Below are 23613 nucleotides of genomic sequence, written 5' to 3' on the forward strand. Positions count from 1 at the left end.
GCTTCAATCTGAAAGCTTTCAGTGTTGCCTCCAAAAGATTCATAAAGATACAACTGGTATTTCTTTTTGTCTCAGAACTTGAGAGCACTTTACAAATGCCAAGGAATTCAAGTACAGAGGCAATTTAATAATTGGACTTTTAATGAAATGAATTAATTTCAGTGTCTTCAGTAATGTGCTGTTAAAAGAACAAAATTGTTCTAATTAATTAAAGAAAATCTAAATTAAATCCCACTAACTCTGGCGAGGTGACTGATACCATGTCCTGTGTTTTGCTGCTGGTAATTACAAGCTTGGTATCATTAGGTACAGCAGCTTGTCCCCTCATTTCTCTAGACATTTTTCAGAAAAGGGAAGCATAACTTGGCATGCTTGACAAAATCCAGAGAACCCATTGTCCTGGTGAGCAGGTTTTTAAATAGTTCTCCTGACCAAGTCATCCCACACAGGTGGGCCTTAGGCTGCTTCTGTACTGGCAAACCATTCAGTGGTGTTAACGTAGGCCAGTTGCTATTCCTACTTTGGAGTTTGAACATGGCCATCCTGTTTTAGGGAAGGATTTCATTGTTTGGATGCAAGTTCTGCCATCCCAGCTAGAATTGATTCCAGAGCGCAGTCCATGGGCTGTCCACTTCTCACAGGGATGGATGGATGGATGGATGGATGTACCTGCAGGTTCTGTCAGATGGCTTCATTGCAGCAGTGTAGGGCTCTTCACATACGGCACTGCTACGCTTGTGGAAATCCTTGTCAATAAAACAAGTTCTCTTGAGCTCTGTTTTATTTTGGCCTACTCTCTTCTGCCAGTAGAGTAAATATATACATGTATATAATCTACTGACTTATGTACTTACTGCCCAGTATCTTCCTGAATTCTAATCATTGCTACAGCTGAAGAGGCTAATTGTAATTGCACCCAAAAGTATCCCATTTTTAGAGAAAAGTCTGCTCGTTAGCGTTCCTCCATTTTCAGTTCACTGATTGCCAGCAGCACTCACCACTTATGTGAAAATTTCTGACCCAGTTTGCTCCACAGCCCAAGTGTGATCATGTCTGATTAGTTTGGGACTTCCAGTGACATGGCCTCACACGAGACCCTGAGCCAGGTCACTTTCAGAGCAGAGCTGTGGCTCTTAGAGCAGACCTTGGACACTCGGTCTTCCTAGGAGAGGGGCATGCAGACATGTTGAGACCCAGTTATGTAGTGCAGGGATTCTCCTGGGAGGAATAATCTTTCTTGGGTGCATGAAGACCAGAGAGGTGATTCATGTGAATTTCATGATTCACGTGAATGTTTACCACGTTCCCAAGTTCCCCATGTCATATTAGTACCTCCAAGGGACCTGACATTAGGTCATCTGTCCATTATGAACAGTAACTTATAAACATTTTGTGTCTTGCACGCTCTACCACCTGTCCAGGAAGGCAGTAATTATTTTCCAGTTACTTCTGACACGATTATGATTGAAACGCATGCCATTTGTGACAGATCATCTCTTTCCTATCTCTTTCTCAGTCCTTTTTTTTTTTTTCTCCCACAGATTGAAACTCTGAATGAGTTTCATGTAAACCATAATATTTACTCACCTGTTTTCTTATTCCTGCTAACAGCTCCAAGTTGATGGAATTGTTCTAGGCCTTGGAAGTAACTCCCTCCTTGCTTAGAACAAAATAAGCCTTACCAAATGGTTTCCAGGACTTCTTGAATTTCTGAAAAATAAATACAACTGGGTAGCTGTCTTTAACCAAGGAGGACTAGGGAGTGGATTATGTTAAGATAAGTCAAGACGTGTGAGAGACTGTGTATGTTCTTCATTCATCAAAATAGTCATTATCCCTGCCACTTACAAAATAGCTGTCATTCCACTTGCACCTTTTTTAATTACTGAGCTACCAATGAGGCATCTGGGAGATAGTGGGGTCAGCAGAGAAGTACAGCAGGGCAGTTTTCCCATGAACATCTCTGAAATCCACCTCCAACTAGCAGTGATTTTTTTAAATCACTGAAGGATCAGAAATAGACATGTGGACTGCCACTATCAAGTGTAGAATGCCTGGTTTTTAATGAACCAAAATTATAAAGGACACGACTGGACAACTTAGAGAAATTGGGCTATTTCCATGAAATAGAATGGCTAGTAACTTGTTAAGAGTGAAAATAAAATTTGTGAGTTTGACTGAGTTAACAGCTTTCTGCTTTCTGGGTAGAGGCTCTAGTGCAATGTTGGGTGGTGTTTTTCAAAAGTAGTCAGGTTAGATGCCTCCCAAGTTACAGTATTGCTACTACTATTATTTAAAATTTAAAATAATAATAATAAAAACCTTAACAATATTAAAAATGAAATGATTGAATTCCAAGCCTAAGGCTACGTACTAGAAATTGGTAAATAACTAAAACTGTACCAGGCTTGAAGGGTTATCGGGAGAAGTTACTATAGAAACAGCATATAAGTATATATGGCAAAACCAAATTAAAACTGTTGAATTGTAAATAATAGTTCTTACAATTTTAAATTATAGTTACTATCCAGAATTGTGAGTTGCATTCATACGTTTACCCCATCTGACATGACGCCTGGTTTTTTGTTAGTGGCAGTCAGGCCTACAGCCTCAGACAGATGGTGAACACTTCAGTCTAAACACTCACACTTACCGTCTACTCATCAGATGAGTCTGATGCTTTCAGCACTGAGTAAGAACTCTACAGCTCATTATTTTTTTTCTTGCAAATCTGAAAAAAGAAAATCTGGGGGAAAAAATAAACAACTAAGCCCACCACTTCTGGCCTAAACAAATAGAGGGATTAAAGCCTTTCTCCGTGCTTGAAGTTGCAAAAGATGCTGACATTTATAGCAAGTGTAAAGTCCATGTCCAGATTTCCATCTACATTTAAAAATCAAATGGCCTAGACCATGAACCAGCCAGATTTCTAACCACAATGGTAAATATAGACATGTATTGCGTTAAGTTCTTCTGCTGTGAATTTCCTTGCTGGCCAGTTTTTAACTACGACAGTATTTTCTGATACTTAGTGTGAAATACTGCTTTTAGTCGTATTCAGTTTGGGCTGCTTAAAATATTGGTGTACTATCAGTTATTAGTAGAACTCTCTTATCTGCTCTTCAGGCACTATTTCAGTTGATCATTTACCTCTCAAATATACTAGAACCATTGTAATATGGTCAAGTGGGTCAGACTTTGCCATACTGGAAATGTCCTTGCTGTGTGGGCCTTATTTACATTTAGTGATTGAACAACTTAAAATTGTGTAAGTTAATCAAGCATGTTAATGTTAAATACCTAAATAGTTTTTGAGGGCAAAAACAAATATTCATTTGAAATGCCTTCAAAGCCAGTGATGTTTTGTTTAAAACCTTTGCTCCAGACGCCCAAAGCACGGATCAGAAAACTGGAGTTTAGCCTACAGCTCCTTTTGTCATTGTTACAGGAGAGCTCAGCAAAGTCTGCTGTGATAAGTGCATTGCCAGGATTTCAACCTGTGTATAAGAACAGGTGTACAAATACAAATTTTTCAAGGACAAATATTTTCAAGGACAATCAGTGCCAGTTGAACAAAATTCTGTAGAAAGATGTTGTTTATGAACTGTCTGAATCAAGACATGCTGTCCTTCCCAGCAAGCTAAACTTGCTTTAAAGATTAAATTGGTGTAAATCAATGTCCTCTTTGAGAATAGATGGACAGGATGGATATTTTAAAAAATAAAATGAAAACAACTTGAGTTGTTTCTCATGAAAACCAACACCTTTTGCACACCTTTTTTCATTAAAATGGACTTCAGAAGGGATGCACTATTCCTCACTGCTGACACCCAGGTGATTTAACTGTTCTTGCAAGGAAAACAAAATTGAGAAGCCATCTCAAACCAAGTGAACAAGAGGGCATTGTTAGCATACAATCTTTCGAGGATAAAACTAATCACGAGTGTGGGTATCCTTCAGGTTTTCCATAGCTGGCTGCTGACTGCATGTTCTCTTCCTTGCACAGGTAATTGCATGCAGAACTGATACTTATTGCACTGCCTGCCTGTTTCTATGGCAACCTGCAGAAGTGAATAGTAGATGCAGCACGCTGGTAAAGGAGAGAAAGTGCCCATTTACTGGAGGCAGGGAACAGGGGAGTGATCTGGAAGTGAATGAAAAGAAAGGAGAGGATGGAAGGAGCTAAAAGGGAAAGACAACAGCGTAAAGGAGAAAACAAAAGCAGGAAAAATACGATCTTAACTTCTGCAGAGGTAAAAATGTGAAAGAAACAGGAAACAAATTGAAAGGAAAAATCATAGACAATAATGCAAAAAATGGGGAAAATGTACCAAGAGTGTATGGTTCAGGGCTGCTCACAAATCAAGGAATAGTGCAAGGTTATTGAGTGGGAGGTAGGTGAAAACATGATAATTGTAAATAGATGGAGAATCATTACTGCAGGCTACAAGCAGTTTTGTCCCCAAAGTGGTGACAACCTAGGCTGGGGAATATCCCAGAAAAGCAGGTAGGAACCAGGTGTTTAGTAATTTGCACTGAGGTAACCTAACATCAAGCCAGTAGCTTGCTAAGGCAGAGCTATATTTAAGTTTGTGTCATCCCCCATCCATGTCATTACTTGCATGGGTTGTCAATGGGTAGGGTTTTCTTTTTCCTCCCTTTTTCTTCCTGAGTTACATCTGTATGTATGACAAAAAGAAGGGGAAGGGTCAGTGAAAAGGAAAAAAAAATGTGCTATTATTTAAATACAAACTTTCATGAAGGATATGTTCCATCTAACGGTGACCCTGACTCTATGTGTCCCCCATTGTAGTAAGAGGGTAAGATTTATGGGAGTTTTGCTTAAAAGCATGCTTTGGAAAAGCCATTCTACTAGCTCCTGGTGTGAATCAAGAGGCTGCACAGAACACGGTCTTCTGCCCTGTGGAAAGATAACTTTCCTATAAAGCAGCTTTGATATGAAAAAACCGGAGCAGCAGAAAAACTAGAGATAGGAATTGAAGTGTTCTTATCCAAACAGACTACGTTTCACCTCCATCACTTGGCACACTGTTACCTATGCTAGCAGTGACCACAAAGATAAGTAATTTGTTAACATGGGCATTAGATGGAATTCAACTTGTGCAAATGGGCCAGACCACCATGGACTGGAATTGTTACTGAAAAACACCTCACTGAAAGATTGGATATTTCATAGGTAGATATCCCATCTTCCAGTGAGGTTTTTCAGCTGTGTCTGTTGAGTCCTGGATTTCACTAGCAGCTGTTCCTTGTATATTCAGTGTATTTAGTATTCTGCTCCTGATGCTCTGCAGAGCACTTTCAGAAGACACCAGCAATTGCCTCGTTTGATTGTAGCATTATCAAGACTAATGTTCCTGGTAGTGGATATGCAGCCTAGATAATCACAGGTGTTGGTCACGTTCAGGTTACGTTGCACTTGACAGTAAATTAAACTCAGGGCCGAGTCTGAATCAACATGAAATATGAGTCTCTGAATCACAGGGCTTGTATGCTAAAAACTTTATTTATTGAACACTTCCTGAAATAAAATTACTTTCTTAAATAATTTACTAGAATAAAACAAGTTTATGTATCATGAAAATCTACATCTAACGTTGTTGTAACTTCCTGTTGTGTGTTGTAATTCAGCTAATTAATTCTTTCAGTGGGTCATATATATAGTGAATGGATATGTTCCTGTGAAATTAGTAGGTTTCAAGTAAATGGCAATAATCTGAGTATTCTGAAACTTGATATAACTCTTTGGACAACTCTTCAACCTCCTTTCTGGGAGCTGATCCCACATGCACATGCATGTACACACAACATACTGCTGGAAGATATTTTCTGATTGTGGGCAAGAAGATGTGAAAGTTGAGCCCAGAAAAAAAAAAATGTCTTTCAGCATCCAAGACATTTGTAAATAGTTATATATATTGCTTGCCATTCAGTTCAATTAATGAAAGTGTCCTAGTGAATATATAGACTTGTCGTCTAAGCAGTTGATAACTCAAGCACAGTGTTCCCTTAATTAAGTTGTGGGAAATCTTGAAGATAACATATAAAGGGGTAACAGAGGATGAGCATGTTGTATGTTTCTGAATTAACGTTTCCAAATAGCTACCTGTCAGAAATAGCAATGTTGAGTTTTCACATAAGAAATGAGATGGATCTATTTCAGGAGTTAGTCCTCGCTGATGTCAAGCTCATTCCCCAGGTAATTTTCAAGGAGAAGAGGAGAAATAGCAAAAACGGGAATTTTACCCTATATTTTTTAAAAAGAGCCAAAAATGGCATAGTATATATTTGCCAGTACAATTATGTGCGCTGTGTTATCTTTTAGTCTTCCTGATAGCTTACTAGCATTACCAAGGGGAAGTAAGAAGCTAAGAGTCATATTTTTCATGTAAAATGAGATAGGATAAGTTCTGTTCTTATTAAGGAAATTTGAGGCTGTATTTATACAAAGAATAATGAGGATATAAGGTCATAAAGAATTTCTTACTCATTTTCAGCTTTAAGCATGGGATTCAAGAGAGCTCAGAAAATTACATATTTAAAAACTATATGCTGCACAGCTGATAAAATGTGTCAACATGCTGATCATACTTTATTTTGTTAATGGTAATATTGTCCTCATGCTGTGCAGAAAAATGAAAATTGTCTGAATTAATAAGAAAAAATGATAGGGTGTTTATTGTAACACTCTTTAAAAAATGGATTTTGTTACTACATAGAAGGACTTGTAAATGTATTAGCTAAGTGTTATAGAATTATTTAGCAAGGCTGCTTGATAGAATTGTTTTAATGTTCTTTTTGGAAAGAATTAACAAAAAGGAGTGAAGGTCTTTTCTTTCACTGAAATTTAGCAGTCCTGTTAAGCATGTACCGGCTTATTTTCTAGGCTCACTTTTATTCCAGCTGTGAGTGGGAAACTTCAGGAAATCATTCCTAAAAAGCACCTTGGGGTGACTAAATTGCTACTTCATTTATATCAAGATGGACAAATTGAAAATCTACCAACCACAGTCACCAGTGCAAGTCCTGCTGGACTCCCACCCAAACAGATGACACGTTTTGCCTCCTCTGTGATGCAGATATGGGGGATTGATAGTTTCAAAGGTAGGAAGTTCTAGACCAACCTTGTAGATTCTGGAAGCGAGCAGCATTCCTCCCTCTTTCCTTTGTCTCCCCGTCAGGATAAGAAATGCTGTCATGGAAAGCACTGAAATAATTTTAGGGGCTTTTCTTTAACTTGCAGTGGCACAAGTCTGCACAGTCATCAGAAAGTAGGAAACAATGGTTGCAGTACCTGATCTGCTTTGGGAAGGAAGTTCTCCTAGCAGTCTGCAGTCATACAGCCAAATCCCTTTTTATCAGATGTCCTGTGCTCCATGCTAGCGACATGGGCTTTTCAGAAGACATGTTAGCAACATATTAAAATGAAACAACCACGTTAGCAAATGACTGACTCCAACTTTCAAATAGGACTTAAGCTACTCTCATTAGTTGCCTTTTCCCATGGCACATCACACAGAACAGTTTGGGAGATGGCTGTATACTGCCAACCAAATGCTTCGTTTTATGCTGTTACGCTGGGTATTTTGTACGTGTTCTGTGTTAATGGCATTGATGTTTTACAGATGGGGACTCTCAGGACCAGAAAGGTTAAAATCAGAGAGATGGGGTTGAAGAGATGATTTAAGTGTCAACACTCTGCCCTTGCAGCTGGAGGAAAGGCAACAGGGGAGGCAGGGATTAGCCTGGTACTTGACGTGCCCAGGTCCATTTCTTCGAGAGGCACAAATTCCCTGTTTCTTCTGCATCTCAGTTCCCCATCTGGAAAACTGGAATAATAGTGTTTCTTTTACAGCATGGGAAGTCAAACTTTCTAAGTAAGAGCTGTAATATTAGAAATGGATGGATTCTTTATGCAGTTGAATGCCCCGAAATTCAGTGGCACTGAGCTCTTCTTGGAAGCTAGATTTGTCACAGAAATGAAAGATCTTACAGAAGGAATCATCCAGTGAACGTTGTTGTGAGAACAATCCTTCCAACCTTCTAAAGCAGTAGAAAGACATTTGCCTTTAGAATATACGCCATGTACTTACGTTTGTAGCAGCATAATCAATGCAGCCTGAATAACAGGAATTGCTGTTTTAAACAGGTTTTCCATAACCTTAGCGTAAATAGTTGTAATTTCACTTTATGATCAGATCTTTAGGAGAAATTGCTGACATTCAAAATGAGTGATGTGTCCTGGAACACGCTGTAACTGCTTTGTGAGGTTGATAACAGTCCTGGGACCAAAAAGCCTTTAATTCAACAACTCCACTTCCGCATCTGGTAAAAACAGAAGCGCTTCTCAGATGCAAAGCGATCAATCTTTGCGCACTCTTCAGTACTGAAATTGCCTTTGTGGCCACGCTGCTTACATTCAGGGGGATACATCTTTCCTTACCAAGGTTCTGATTTGCTTTCGCTGAGACTCTGTTGTGGCTTAGAGTGTTTTGCCCATTCATAGGCAGTTTGAGCTTAAAATGCTAGACTAGAGCATGTGTGGCATCTGTTTGGTATTGTAACCTCCCGTAAAGCCGCAGGGCAGACAGAAAATGTCACAGCCTAAACTGTTGTAGCCTCAAGAGCTTGTGTGTCAGAGTTGTTAGCCAAAATTTTGTTCAATGCACCATCAGCAGCTTTCAAGCTTTCTTTTTCATTCACTTTGGTTCATGCCAGATAGGGTTGTTTTCAGAACTCTTAAATCTTTCTTAAAAGCTATTTTTGATTTTTGTCATTTAAAAAAGGAAAGCCTGTATTTGGTATGCTCAGATTCCAGTATAAAGTTAGTGAAATTCCTTAAAACCAGCACAGCTAAATATTACAGTCAGTTAAATTACGAAAATTACATCTTCACAGTTCCAAGAGCTCTGTTATATAATTTTTCATCAAGCAAAGTATCTTTGTTAAACAATTCAAATCGCTTATTCTGTCAATTTGTTCTGAAGTCCCTTGTGTTTTAGAGTAATGTGTTTCTAATAACCAGGTCACTTTGGCAGAAAAGAAACAGAGGTTTCACTATTCAACAAACATTTAAAATCTGGTGTGCTTTGAAAGCTGACTGTTGGTTAGTTTTCTTGCTTCCTATTAAGAAAATTATTTTTAAATTTTCTCCGAGTTCCTCTGTTTGAGAACTGGTAATAACAGAAAGAACAAAGCTGTTGATTGCTTTTCTGTTCTGCATCATCTTGACTTAACAGAGTGAATGTATGCAAGTTGGTTTTAGGATTAATATAGTATGGACATTCCTACTGTAGGAATAAGTATTCATCCTTAAATAGTTCTCATCATCAATGTAGTCTGTACTTTTTCTGCTTCCTCCAGTGGTTGTTAAATAGTACTGTGAACTAATATTTGTAAGGCAGGTGATTTAAATAAATATATATATATATATATATATTAAGTTGGGCTTCAGGTACAATTGACCAAACTTTCCAATGTTGGTAGCGTGTTTCTATTTCAATATGGAAACCTTAAGGGTGTGAAATGATTCTTAAATAAATTTAAAAAAAACAAACAACAGAGATCTTGCATTTCTCTGCTCGACTCTATTGACCCTGAAATGCAGCCATCACGTGGGAACTGGCAGATAGCTGCTGATAATAAATGATATGCCTTGCTGGTGACAGCACTGTAAATGGTCATCATAATAAACAAATACTGAGAACAGAGAAATATACAAATTAAATAAGGGACAACAGAGTACAAAATACAGCATTGTGACGTTTGAAAAGTATTTCTGTTTCGTGATGTCAGTACCAGATATGCTATCTGCATTAGGTGCACTTTTGGACCATAGAAGTGGACAGGTCTGCCACATGGAGCCTTCTCTTTCAATAACATCGTCTGTAAAAGTTGAGAGTTACAAGTTTAACCTGTAACTTGCAGTTCAAGATTTTATTTTTTAAACACTGGCTTAAAAGCAGGATAGCCTCCTGCTGAAGTGTTTGTTTCTGGCATGATTTTTCAAAGGTTTGTCTCCAAGCAAATATGTATTCAATAAATAGATATGTTCTTTCTCGTTGATTCATCTTTAAAAATGTGTAAATATATATTTGTATAAAGTTTATCCATCCTCATTCCTGTTTTTTATTTTGCTTCTGCAGTTTATTGTGGAGTGTCATGGGAATACGCTTCTTCCCCAGTTTTTGGGCATGTACCGGCTCACTGTCGATGGAGTTGAAATATATATGATTGTTACAAGAAATGTGTTCAGCCATCGTTTATCTGTTTATAGAAAATATGATCTAAAGGTGAGAAATAACTGCTGATAATATAACTGACAAAGTATCTGAAAAACTTTAACATAATTACTATATTCTGCTGATGCTTGAAGATTGCTCAAAATTATAATTAATTTAAAACTGTGTTATGTTACAACCAGCATTTGCTGGTTTATTTCTGTATCTAAGTTTAGAAAAGCTGAAAAATGATTTTATAGAAATTGTACAAATTTATCTGTACTGTGCATGTTTTAAATGGAGCAATTTAACCAAATATGTTTGTTAAATATAACTAAATGTCTAAGGGTAAAACACTTCACACAAGTAAAATAACAATTCTGCTTACTATAGGCTTTTATCAACATTATGGAAAGCCACAGCTAATTCTGCAGAAGACTTATAAAATGAATGCATAATGTCATAATGTTGTTAATAAACCAACTACTAAAAAAGTAGTTATGCTGCTAAGTACATCACTGCTATGGAAGCTTCATATTTCATTTTGTATTTTAAAAATAATTCAAGTAAAAAGAGAATGGTTCTTAGTACAGAATTTCTGTTGCTTTTCTCATAAGGTGTGTTTTAGTTTTGCTCCAAAATGTAATTTTTCTCAGTATTTAATATAAAGCCCTTAGAGTGAATGCCCAAAATACAGTCTTAGTCTTCCTGTCTCTAAGGAATTGGTTTTTTATTTCCACCATACAGTTTCCCTGAGAAATCTACTTCTTTCTAATGCATTTAATTTCTTTGTTGAACCACTAAGTGCATCTGCAAACTTATTTTAAGATATTTACTTAGCATTCTATATTAAGAGACACATAGCATTACATATTGCACCATCCTTCCTTACTGTCAGGTATTTACCTAGAAATTGGTTAGATAGTTGACTGAACCTGGTTTGCAAGAACTGATTTCCTGACTGTTGACTTTTTGGTTTTCAGTGTTCAACAGAGCTTACCAGAGAAAGATATTTTTCATTTTGTTTTTGTTCTTTTTTGAATTTACCCTCACAGACTTAAGCAGTTTTTCATTTGATATTTACCAGTTGATGCATGACATGACTAGTAGATGGGCAGAGATCAACTATTCAGTCATAACTTGGCTTCTTTTGGAGGATTTTCTCCAAAAGTGCCACTAAGAAGGAGTGAGCGATCTCATACTTAAATTGGAGATGAGTAACTTCCAAAAATTTGAGATAACTACATGTGTTTTAGAGCATCATAATGTCCAGAGGCATTAAAAAATGGGGACAAAAGCACAACAAAAAGAAATATAAATAGTATTCTTAACATTTGACAACCTCCGTAATTTCTACTACCGTAAATCCTCTTTTTTTTTTTCTCCAGTTTGGTTTTCTGCTCACCTTTGTCCAGGCCCAGTAGTTATGCAGGTGGAGCACAGAATACAATGTAAAAGATGTATCATCACTAAACCAAAATATCGTAAACTTTCACTAGGTTTTTGTTTTGTTTTATCAGTTAAATATATAATGAAATGAAATCGCTGCTTGCTGGTCCATACAAAATACTGAGGGTGTACTCTCATATTTATCTTTTCTCTCCATCCTTTCTGAGTTTTCTAAGTTTGTCTCTGCAAACAGAACAAACAGGGTATGAAAAGGTGTGGTTGGGAATCTTCACATTCTTTAAACTAGTGTAGCTCCACTCCAGCATTTCTTTACACAGTGCATACTTTCCAACAAGAGAGAGATGATCTACCCATCTTTCAATATCCAATGGTTATCATGTTACTGTGTTAATGAAGATATAACTATAGTTATTACTTCTTGCACTGCTATTATGATAGATAAACTCTGGGTACTTAAAGGTGTGGTCCTGCTCCAAAAAAAAAAAAAAGAGAGGAGATATATACAGCCATTTTTTGGTCACTTAAAGCTTATTCATAAAGCCCATATAACTTAATTTTTTAACGATTATAACTAGTATTTTAAAATATCCAAGATGCCATTGGCAAACACTGTAAATCTTGTGAAACCACTGTTGATCTCATCTCTTCTTTTGACTTCATGTTGCACTGAGGTACATTGTTCTTGTTTGTACTTTATGATCTTTTTAAATATTTGTATGTATTTATATTGTGACATCCTTTTCAAATGTGTATTACGTATGTCCAAGTAGTTATATAGAATAGGCTATTCCACAGCTATACAGCTAAATTGGCACAAAAAGATCAGAAGTCTGACAAGCCAACTGAACTTCCAAGGTTGTCTCAAAATTAGGATGAGAGGTGAGGAAGAAAACCCAACAGTCAGGGGGAAAATAGATGTAGAGCATTTGAGGATTTAATCCATCTTTCTTCTCTCATGATACATCTTCTTCAAGTGATGGCAGAAGTTCAGTGCTATGGACATTCTACCTCCTGTATCACCTTTCTTTAAAACAGCTCTCAAGTTCAGAAGATGCAGTTCATCCACTTTTTGACCTGTTATCGTAACGATTTCAAATTAGTTTCTGACATATGCACATTTTTAGATCCATTTTTTCTGTTTCAGGGCTCTACTGTGGCTCGAGAAGCCAGTGACAAAGAAAAGGTATGGTGCATTTCTGTTTACTATTCAGTTATCTAAACTGCTAGCTAGTGTCAGGACAAGCATAATCAGTGCTGTTCTGCCTCTTTTCTTTGTTTTCTGTCATATTCTCCCCTCTTGAGTTCTACCTTATTCCCTCCTTTATCTTTCCCATATTTACTGCAGACCTTTGACTATTGGTTTGCAATGGTGTTGAAATTTCAGAGGTAAGTGAGCCACTCCTCTACCTCCTCCTTTTCCTTTTTTCTCTTCTCTTCTTAGTTTCTTCAGGGCCTGCCCTGTGGTAGGAAAACATCAAGAACTTCATTCTCTTTCTTCTTGCTTCTTCATCTTCTTTTTCTTGCTCTTTAGTACAGAGATTTATGGACACTCCATGTCAGTTAATGGAAAGGTGTGACATGGCACCACTTCTAATGTGAATGCAAAGTAGAACCAAACCTTGAATTGTGAGAACCATTTGGTATATAAAGGTCGTATAAACAAGCTAACAACTGACAGAGTTAGATGTATATGTAGCTATAATGAGAGCAATTCTCCCTCAAATTCTGTAGCTGGAACTTTGCTCTAAAAGGAAGTTGGTCACTTTGTTTGTCTCCATCTCCAACTTCAGTTCATTTGGAAAATTGAACGTTCTCAAAATAAACATTTATCTGAGGTACCAGTGAAATACGCCAATGGCACTTAAGGAGAGGTTTGTCTAAAGATTCTGCAAATAATTGAAGGTGGGATATAGTCTCTGATCTGTAAGACTTCTTAGATTTCCAAATTTTGAGTGAAGTCTAGGAACCCATACCACTAGTTTTCTTAAGTTTTCCATATTCCTTCTGAATTATGCTGTTGCATAAGATCATTCAGCAATTTGCTTAAAAGACTTCATTTTGTTTTGTCCCAAAATTCCATTCTGATCACTTGTTTTTATCCTAAGCATTAGTCATACCATACCAGCCTCTTTAACTCTTCTGTGAATGACACAACTACAGTAAGGGGTAAGGGGCATGCAATAGCTGTCAGTGCTGCAGTTCTAGCTGCAAGAAAAACTCTGCGTGCTAAGTTTTTCCACTTCCTCCTAAGGTATGACTCAACACTTAAACTCTTCTTCCAGCATTATGCAACTAACATGTGCCAAATGCCAATTGCAGTTTCAGTAATCTGCTTTAGCTCTCTTTTGCTGTACTAGGCCCTCAAGATCATGTCTTGAATGGTCTTCATTCTTTTCTTGTGGTCTATTTTTGTTCTTGTTTAATAGCGCAACCCTAGTGTTTTTGAAGCAAAGAAATTAACCCTTCAGTGTCTTGCAAGTGATAACCTACTGTCACTGAAAAGCTCTGCTGGTAGTACTAAAATAATTTGGTATAAATGAGGAGGGCAAATTATTTGGATGGGACTACATTAGATTATAATTAATACTTGGAATAATAATGTAAAAATTAACAATATTATGCATTTTCACTCAATCATAAATAATAATACACAGATATTATATGGCAATACTAAGTGATATATTATCACTTAGTAAACTGAGTGAGAACCTGAAAGAAACACTGCCTTAATTCTGTTTCCATGCAAGTCTATGGCAAAATTACTATTGGAGTTCATGATAGCAAAGTTGAAACTAATCTGTATAGTTTTGTATAACAATACAGAAAAAATATTCTCTATATGTAGTATGAAATTCTGACTTTAGTGAGACCAATGACAAAATTCCTATGAACTTCAGTATGTCTAGAGCCTCCCCTTCCATTTCATATATTTATATGAAAGATATACAAAAAATTGCTCCCCAAAATTCTCCAGATAGTTTAAGTTTCAGACATCATTTTCTTTTCAAAGGAATTTGATTTCTTGGAGGCAGAAATATCTTAAGCCTATCAAAGCTGTAAGCAAACAGTCTCAGGCTGCTAGAACAGATTTTTATTACTCATAATTCCCCTCAAATGTCAATAAAGCGCAGCAACGAGGCGACAAGCTACCAATCAGAACAAACATTTCAGAGCAAGAGAATGAATTGGGCAGACTGCTAACTTCATAGAGGGAACAAAATTTTACAAACACTTTAAGAAAGAATCTTGCAGATTATTCCAAGCAAAGGAAAAAATAATATTTTGCTTATTACATGTTTTCTATGTAAATTTTCAAATCTGTCTTTTCATCTAGAAAGGGTGAGAAGAATGCACTATCAAGTGTCTTCATTGTAGATATTTGGAACAGTCATTATCGTTGTGATCTGAATCTCTCCTGCAATAGGCACTAGTTTACTCGCATAAACTACTTCAAGTATTTCTAAAGAGCAGTTTTTGAGATTAAGTGAAAAAGTTTTTGTTTAGTGATGTGAACAGACAAAGAAAGCTTGGTTTTTGAAGCTATATAAGCAGTCCTAAGACCTGCTATCAGGAGATGTGTTTTGTGTGTCACTACATTGAAGACTTTGAGGATTGTGTTGAAATCTCCTAAGATGGAAGAAACTGCTCTTCAATTGCTCTTCTAGAAAACAAAATCTCAAATAACTATCTGGTGTAGCAGCTTATTAGCAAACTTTTAGCCAGAGGCAAATTAAATCATCAATTTATTAATATTGCCCTGAAATTACGTAAATAACAATAGAAATCCAATTAATGGTAGCATTAATCAATTACATATTATAAAGATAGACATTGCTCTTCACATCTGAATAACAAAAAAGTAATAAGAGATGGGAAGCTTTTGGTGCTCAAATATAGGGCTAAAAATGTCTGCCAATGCTGTAGTTTTTAATGGGCTCTTAAGTAATTTGAAATACCAGTATTCAAGTCATCAAATGGTTTTCAGAATATTGAGCATAGTATTTTGGCTTCCTTTACAGTTGTGAAACCCAGAACACAGAAAAGCAGATCTTTCAGTCATTTGCTAACAAAGATTTCAAATTTAAAATAAATTACTTTGAAAAGGCTATCATTTTGATGTTCTTGAATCGTTTTCCTATCAAGCTACTCTTTGTTATTTAGTTAACAAATAAGAGGCAGTCAATTATGCAGAAAAAATTAATGGACCATAAAATAAGAAATCAGGAAAAAAAAAAAAAAGTATTTTTCTATTTTAGTTTTGTAGTGTAAAATAGGTATTACAATTCAAACATCTTAATCAGTGTTTAGGAAGAAAAGCTGACTGGAATGACTCTGAGAATGTTACTTTCTGTCCTGTTCTCAGTTTATCTTCTTTTTGACTGTTTTCAACTGTTTAATATCCCAACATATTGATGATAAACTCCGAAACTGTCATTTCAATATTTTATGATAATCAGTGTGGAGACAAGCTCCATCCCCAAGATTTCACCTTAACACACAATTCCTCTCATTTGCATTATAAGTGATATTTTTAATAATAAAGGCATCACTTTCTTGGCAACAAGTATCATAACATGCACTTACAGATGTCTTGAATTTTAAAAGAACAGTATGCTTCAACAGTTGTCAAGTTCTGACAGCTGCTCCTTTATTTTTTTAGTCTTTAGTTGTCTCTCTCTCTCTCTTTTTTTTTTTTTTTTTTTTTTTTTTGAGTAGTGGGCATTTTCTATTCATTCCTTGGACAATTTTGCCCTCTTAAGTGAAACAAGGATAATGCAGAACTCCCCTGGTGGTCTGTCCATAATTATGCTGTACTTTCAGTATGACATCAAATTAGCAGTTACAGCTGAGTATACTTGTACTTACAAAGAACTTTAGGATGTAGCTAGTGAGTGAGCAACTCAGAAGGAAATTCGAATAAGAAAAATAAAACCTAACTGATGTGAAGCCTACCCTATTTCATCTTTCTTGGTGAATGTCATAGACTGATAACTGTATGTCTTTAAATTCATGTAAAATTGGTTGCATTGCCAACTCTGTGGTATGTTTTTTCATAACACATAAATGCATAAAAATGACAGAAAATATATCTGAACAAAGAATTTTCTAATTAAGTTCATTTTTGGAAAAAATGCTATCACTAACAGCTACTATGTTACATATTATTTAAATTGTATGCAAAATACATAGTTTTGATAATTAGTTTGGAAGATACTGCTAGATATAACAAGACACTTCTTATCTTAACTTTTTATTTTATACATTACAACAGCTTGTACTTAACTTACCTGATTTCTGAGAGGACAGTTTTTCTTTTAGGTGGCACAGGAGTATAGCACCAAGTTTACTTGTTTACAAGCTTACCCTTTTTCTTCTGATGTCGATAGTTAAAACTTGATTCAAGGTAGATCATCCTCAAAACTGAGATTTTTTTTCCTGCTAATTTAAAATTGCTAATGCCAGAACAGCATTTTTTACTTATTTCTTGTAATGATTTCAATCTGCTTCATATGGCAATATCACACAACAGGCGTGAAGCATATCTTCCCTTTCTCTATGGAATCAACCTCAAGCGGGCATATACAGAGTTTATAACTTCACACTGCAATACATTGCAAAAATAGCAATGAACATTCAGAGTTCAGATTCCTTTTTCAGTGTTCAGCCTTCACATGACACTAACCCTTGCTGTTTTTCAAAACAAGTCATTATTTTTCCTTTGTTAGATTGGTTTTGGGGTTTTGTTTGTTTACTTGTTTAAAAGTCTGTTTTCCATATATTAAAAAAATAAAAATAAAACAACATCTTTGTCTTGCATTATATGTTGCATGTTTGTTTTGCAGTAGGAAAACATTAACTTTAGGGATAATTGTGCATGCATTTCCCTGAGCATTTAAAAGCTGTATAGCTACTATTCTGGTATATGCTTGAATTCCTAATCCAACTTCTTGCACAGTCTTTTGTCCTACAAAAACTTCTCTGGTAGCTTTTAAAACTATTCCAGTGTTCCCTCTCAATTCCCATTTTTGGGGTTACATCTCTGATTCCTTTGCCATTTGCACTCCCATGATACCAAATGCTGCAGACTTCCATAAGGGAGGCTCCAGTTATTCTTCCTTGTTGTGGATCTGGTGACCTCAGACTTTTGTCTCAGTTCAAAACTACCTGTGCCAAATTACTGCAAACTATATGTAGCATAATACCCTTTTTTAAAAGCTGTGTATGCTGGTAAGCACCGTAAATGCCGTGTATGCTGGTAAGCACCGTAAATTTGAAGTTAATCTAACTTACTTAATATAAAATACTATTTTTTTAGGTTCATGGGAGCTATTCGCTGTGAAAAGAAGCCTAGGGTGTGGAACATCGCTCCTGGCAGATGTTTTATACCACTTCCAAAAGTTATAAACTGTTTGCCAGTTACTAGCTGTGTGAGTAACTTAGCTGTTGACTAGTTCCAAACAAACAAACAAGATTACTGTGCAGCATTTCTCCTACAATCTCATCTTTGCTTTTGCTAGGTGAGAAATTGCTGCCAGGTTGTGAAATAAGTGAGCCTTTTCTCCTTCTCCACTCAAAGACTTACTCTCAAACTTAGCTGTCCTACAGCTATTTTGGCAAACTTTTTCCAAAATACCAGGATTAATACTAGCCAGGATCATTATTCTAAGTCATGATGTACAAAAATCCCTCTGGAAAAAAAAAAATCTTCATTTTAATATTAGTATTATAATTTAATAATTTAATATTAATATTTAATATGCTGAATTGAGACCTATAAGAAATCTGCAAAAACTAGATCCTTGTTCACACCAATATTAAACCTTACCTCTGGTTCTTACCTTTCAATATTTTTTTTTACAAAAACATTAAGTCAGTGAACTGTTTCACAGTAATTTTAGTTTTTTATCTGGCTTTACATATTCTGTCTTCTTAGTCAAAAAACCTTTATTGCTTTTCAGCCTTTTGAAAGACAGTAAAACCTTCCTGTCATTAAAATTGTCTGTGACCATGACAAATTTTAGAATGCCAACCTGAAGTGTATTGGTAGCATGCTTTTTTAGTAAATACTTCGTATTTGTAAAATTTGTGTTTGTCTATGTATGCCTTCCTTGCATCTTTAAGTAGGGGATTAAAAATGATGGAGGTGGTTCAGAAAGAAAATCTATTATTAATTTAGTGGAAGTAGTTAGATGTTCATCTCCTGTGCAGCTCTTAAAATATTTAGTTCTTTAATGATAGTAATATGTTCATTATAATGAATTACATTCTGGGAGAATCTTTTTCCAACAAGGATTTTGCTTCATTGGAAATAGTTGAGACTTCATTAAAAATTGATCATATCAATTATTTCATTAAAGCAAAGTCTCAATTTTTTCATTCAGATAGTGTTTCAAACTGCTACAATGTGGTTTTCTTTGTATTTATTCAAGTGCATAAGAGGAAAATGTCCGTGTTCGAATTTTTCAATATGAGTACATACATTAAGAATTTTAAATAACTACTAGAGCCCCTCCTAGTTGCATATTTCATGGGCTTTAATTCCTAAATTCATAAATTAACTTTAAACCATTAATTTCAGTATAAGTGCTACTAGAATTGCTACTTGTGCTGGCTGTCATGAGTACTATTTGGTATTGCAACAGTACCCTAGGGCTATTAAGGTTTAAGTAAATGTGGAGTTACATAGCCTAGCACAGGAAAAAAAAAGAAAAAGGAAAAAAAAAAAAGATCTTTCTCTAGTAAAGGAATAGATCAGGCTGGGAGGCATCATACAAGTGACATGGTGAGAGAGCAACCACTGACTCACAGCTTTTTTAGCTCCAGTTTCTTATATTGTACCTGCTGCTTTTACTTCCTCCCTTTTGTTTCCCTGCGTCAGTTTTGGCTTTTGATTTCTTCTGGTCCGTGTTTGCCAAGTCTTCACTGCTCTGGGCATTTGGGTGAGGAAACATGACCTCAGATAAAAATCCTCAGGGTGATTACTGAGGACGGGGGAGGCTACAAGGCTGGTAAGAGTCCAGCTTTTGGGAGAGCTGATTCACTGCCCTGAATGTCCTTGGGAGTGCCCCTTGCCTTGTGATGACAGGCAAAAGATGCAGCTGTGTCGGATTCGTAGCTCAGTTTTAATAAAAATAGCTTATTGGCAAGGTGAGAGTGGCGTGTGGTACCTGTGCTACTGGATTGTAATATCTTCCCAAAAAGGCTGTTTGCAATTGAGGTTTATTTTTGCTGAAGACAGGCCTGCCCTCAGAGGAAAAGCACGCCTCCCCTCCCACCCCAGCAGGGTCTCATCAGCTGCTCGGCGTTGTGCAGGAAGTCTGCGGCAGGGCCTGGCGCTGAACCTACATGTCAGTGTCTAAACCACAGGCACATCCTTCCTCCTTGCCTCCCCCAGTTTTAAACAGCATTAATAGGGGTGTTTTTTTTCAGAATCGATGGGCTTGTTTCACTTTAACCTCTGCCTCGTGGGATATACGAGGTGCAAAGATAATCTAAGATAAGGACGTTTCAGTGATTTTGGTGCTAAAAGGGAAGGGAGCTTGGTTTCCTGCATTCTTTTCATTATTGTTCCAGCCTAAATTAATTCATCCAAATCTCCTCTCCATTCTTGAGCATCCCACGCATTGGATTCCATCCCCTGGCCTTGGCAGCATCCCTGGATCCCCAGCCCCGCCTCTGCAGAGTTAGCCCTCGTCCTGGGGCAGTTTGCTCAACTGCATATGGTAATCCCTGCAGCTGCCAGTCCAGAATGCTTATCTGATATTTCCCCTACTCTTCTTCATCCTAAACCACTTACTGTGTAGGCCAGAAGGAAAATCAGTGCCCACCGTGCTGTCACAGAGCAGTAAACAACTCGCTGTTTGCTTTAAGGAGCACCTAACGGTGCCTGCAAGCGAAGCAGCAGCGCACTTCAGAGCGACTCGTGCAGGGAAGCCGTGTGGGCTGGACACATGGCTGTGCTTCCATCTCAGCTGCCTGAGGCGGGGTTTTCCTCTCCTTTTTCAGCTAAAATAGACGGAGTCTCTGGAGCAACACTAGAGGGTATTCTAATACATCATAAAATTCTAGATGCGACACAGTAACATGTCAGGGCAGTGAGGCATGGACCTTAGTTTTTTGCAAAGTTCATAGGTGCTGAGATGCAATGGGTTTAACATGGCTTCATAACTACTAAAATCTTAGGGAATTGTTTAAATGTTTGGGACAGTTATTGGAAGAGAAGCATCACTTCTCTAAACAAATGGAGCATGCTGGGATCTTCAGCAATTCATAAATTCCAGGTCCAAGAAAATAATTTGGGACAGTCAGGGAACTGAGCCACTTGTGTACATAGCCCAACAGCAGAAGGAACTTTTGCCCATTGGGAAGATGCAGAAAGGCATTGCAGGGTCTGCTCTGATACTCACATTTTAATGCTGTGCAATCCAAGGCATATGTTTGGGAGAAAAGTAACTTGGTGATGTTTTTCCTTACGGTGTTGTTGAAAGAAAATAAACCTATAAAAAAAAAAGTACTGTCTATGTTAAAGTTAGAAGCAATGTCTTACTGATGAAACTCCTGGAGGCCATTCCAGCAGGATGCTGTTAGCTGCCTTCCATTCCCAGTGGCTTTCCATATGAAGACTCAGGTGTTCTGCAGTATTTCCTGCATAAACAAACCCTTCTCTTATGTTTATTAAAGGCGAGGGCAGGGAGAAAGGCTGTTCATCAGTCTTAATAGGTGAATTTTTTCAAGACTCTGATTGCAGAAGTTACTATTACTTCCAGGTTGCTTGACCAAATACCCCAGAGAAACTAGGTTTTTGCTTGTTTTGTTGGTTTGCTGTTTCTTTTAAGTGAGCCTTCAGTCTTTGCCCTCTGAAGACAGAACCCATTTGAGGGTCTTAGTGCTAAAACCAGTGGTTACTTTATCTGCAGTGCTCATGTGAGAGTTTCTGGCTTTCCTTAATGCTGTTGCAAATTGCTTCATGGGAGAGTTAAAGATGAAGATATTCAACTAATGCTCCCATCACAAGAATATTTAATTACAGATTTAAAAGGCAGCGGTCTTCTCTGACATTCACCACTTCTAAGCAGCATTACATAATTCATGTTCACTTGATACTTTATAAACAGTTATTTGGTATTAGGCACTTACAGACGTTGAGGTGGATACATAAAATGTAATCCAATCTGGCTAAATCTATAAGATCTGGTGCAGAAGTGCTTTGTTACGAGGTACAGATTGTGTTTCGACTTCACTTATTGTCAGTCACTTTGACAAATGACATCTTGGAAGAAGCATGGACTTGAAGGTTAGATGCAAATGAAGTGCTGAGTTTGGTATTTCGTCTCACTAAAATTTACATCATTCCCAGTAAATATACACCTTCTAGGCTATTCACAGCGTGGATAAACTAAGGAAACGGGTTTCTGTTTGCAGTTATGAACAGCTGCATGCCGTGGAGGTGTGTTTGCTTCAACTGCAGAAGCGGTGGTGGGGCTTTCAGCTGTGACAGCTCGCTAATGCCCTCTTTTGGGCCTTGGAGAGCCTTCTGCATTTTGGAAGGCTTGAAGGTTTAGCTCTGGTGGGGTTGGGGAAGGTTTTGCTCTGTACCCATGCTGAACCAGCAACTTCAATGTGCTTCTGTTTGTGTTCTGGCTCTTACTGTAGTTTTTGTTTATTTTAGGCCAAAGAGTTGCCGACGTTCAAAGACAATGATTTTATTAATGATGGCCAAAAGATTCACATTGATGAAAATAACAAAAAGATGTTCCTTGAGAAGCTCAAAAAGGACGTTGAGGTAAGAGTGCACCTGTTCAGTTACATGTAGTAAAAATATGTGCCAAAATACAGCTAGCCCAGGAAACCATACCTGTAATTCATAAATGAAAGCTCTTGTTTGCAGGACTGTAAGCACTGACTGTTTTAAATGAAACATAATTTAAACTTGCAGGAGTTGATCACTACTTTTGCTGATGTGATAAATGGCTTGATGGCATAGCTGATGGCCATACTTTGTCCCTGCCTTGATGATGTGATGTTAAACTGATGGTACTACTTGGTACATAAGTGCTTTACAAGCACAGTACCTCCAAATGCCCCTGGTGAGTATTGCTGGTTGTATTTTACAGGTGGAGGTACACCAAGACTACCTGACTTCAGCTGGAGCCATAAATGGACTGTAGTCCATGGTGCTTCCCCTGCTTACAGTTGTGCATTCTCTATTTGCTTCATATTAGTGATGCAGTTTTAAATCTTCTTTTGTATCACCAGAACAGAGTGCCTCAGAAGCTTGTGTGCAGCAGGTGGACTCATTATCACAGCGCAGTCATATCATAAATTTGTAATTGGCTGAATGTAGTCAATAGTTAATCGAAAGTGTTACTATATGAGTTTAATGTAATACTTATTATACCTGATTTATCTACTCAGCAAGTAAACTAAATTTTGGGTTGTCTAGTTCATACAACTTGGCTTCAGTTTCCATAATTCAAAATATTATCACTAAGCCCAGTGTTTTGCAGTCCCTATACTCAAAGCCTAAAATCTGTTTGGTTGGAAGAGACCTGATAGCAAAATGTTTCAGTGACTTAATAATGCTTTCAGCTATTTTTATCAGAATGGCTGTGTGAATTGACTGGTCTAGTTCTTCAGAGCTGTGTCCTGTTGTTGTTCAAAAGCTCAATAGCTAAACACAATACTGGAACTTTAGAATTCGCAATCATTTGCTTTTGAAGAAATCTAATTTCCCATCATCATAAAGATGAGAAATGTATGATGATGATAATTATGAAAATGTAAGTATTTTGTGAAATATCAATATGTGCTTATTTTATATTTGGAGCATTGTGCTGGAAAACTGCTCTGTCATTGTCACAGCTCTAGAGATAGGTATATTTGAACTAAATTTCTGTGACCTTTTACCATACTGCAGTTGCTGACTAAAGCTTTTACATTAAGTAGGTTGCAGACAACATCT

The 23613-nt window shown here is 37.0% G+C and overlaps 1 protein-coding gene across 2 annotated transcripts in view; it reads left to right on the forward strand.

Moving 5' to 3' along the window:
• PIP4K2A (phosphatidylinositol-5-phosphate 4-kinase type 2 alpha) overlaps positions 1-23613 on the forward strand; it is a 108484-nt gene that overhangs the window by 77491 nt on the left and 7380 nt on the right. Inside the window, exons 5-7 of one of the 2 annotated variants that reach the window (XM_084281393.1) lie at positions 10167-10313; positions 12796-12834; positions 22321-22434. In XM_084281393.1, the coding sequence (XP_084137519.1) occupies positions 10167-10313; positions 12796-12834; positions 22321-22434 (300 nt within the window). The remainder of the gene's footprint in view (positions 1-10166; positions 10314-12795; positions 12835-22320; positions 22435-23613) is intronic. The other variant, XM_084281394.1, reaches the window with a different exon arrangement.

Source organism: Netta rufina (assembly GCF_964035555.1).
Source record: "Netta rufina genome assembly, chromosome: 2".
Taxonomy (NCBI): domain Eukaryota; kingdom Metazoa; phylum Chordata; class Aves; order Anseriformes; family Anatidae; genus Netta; species Netta rufina.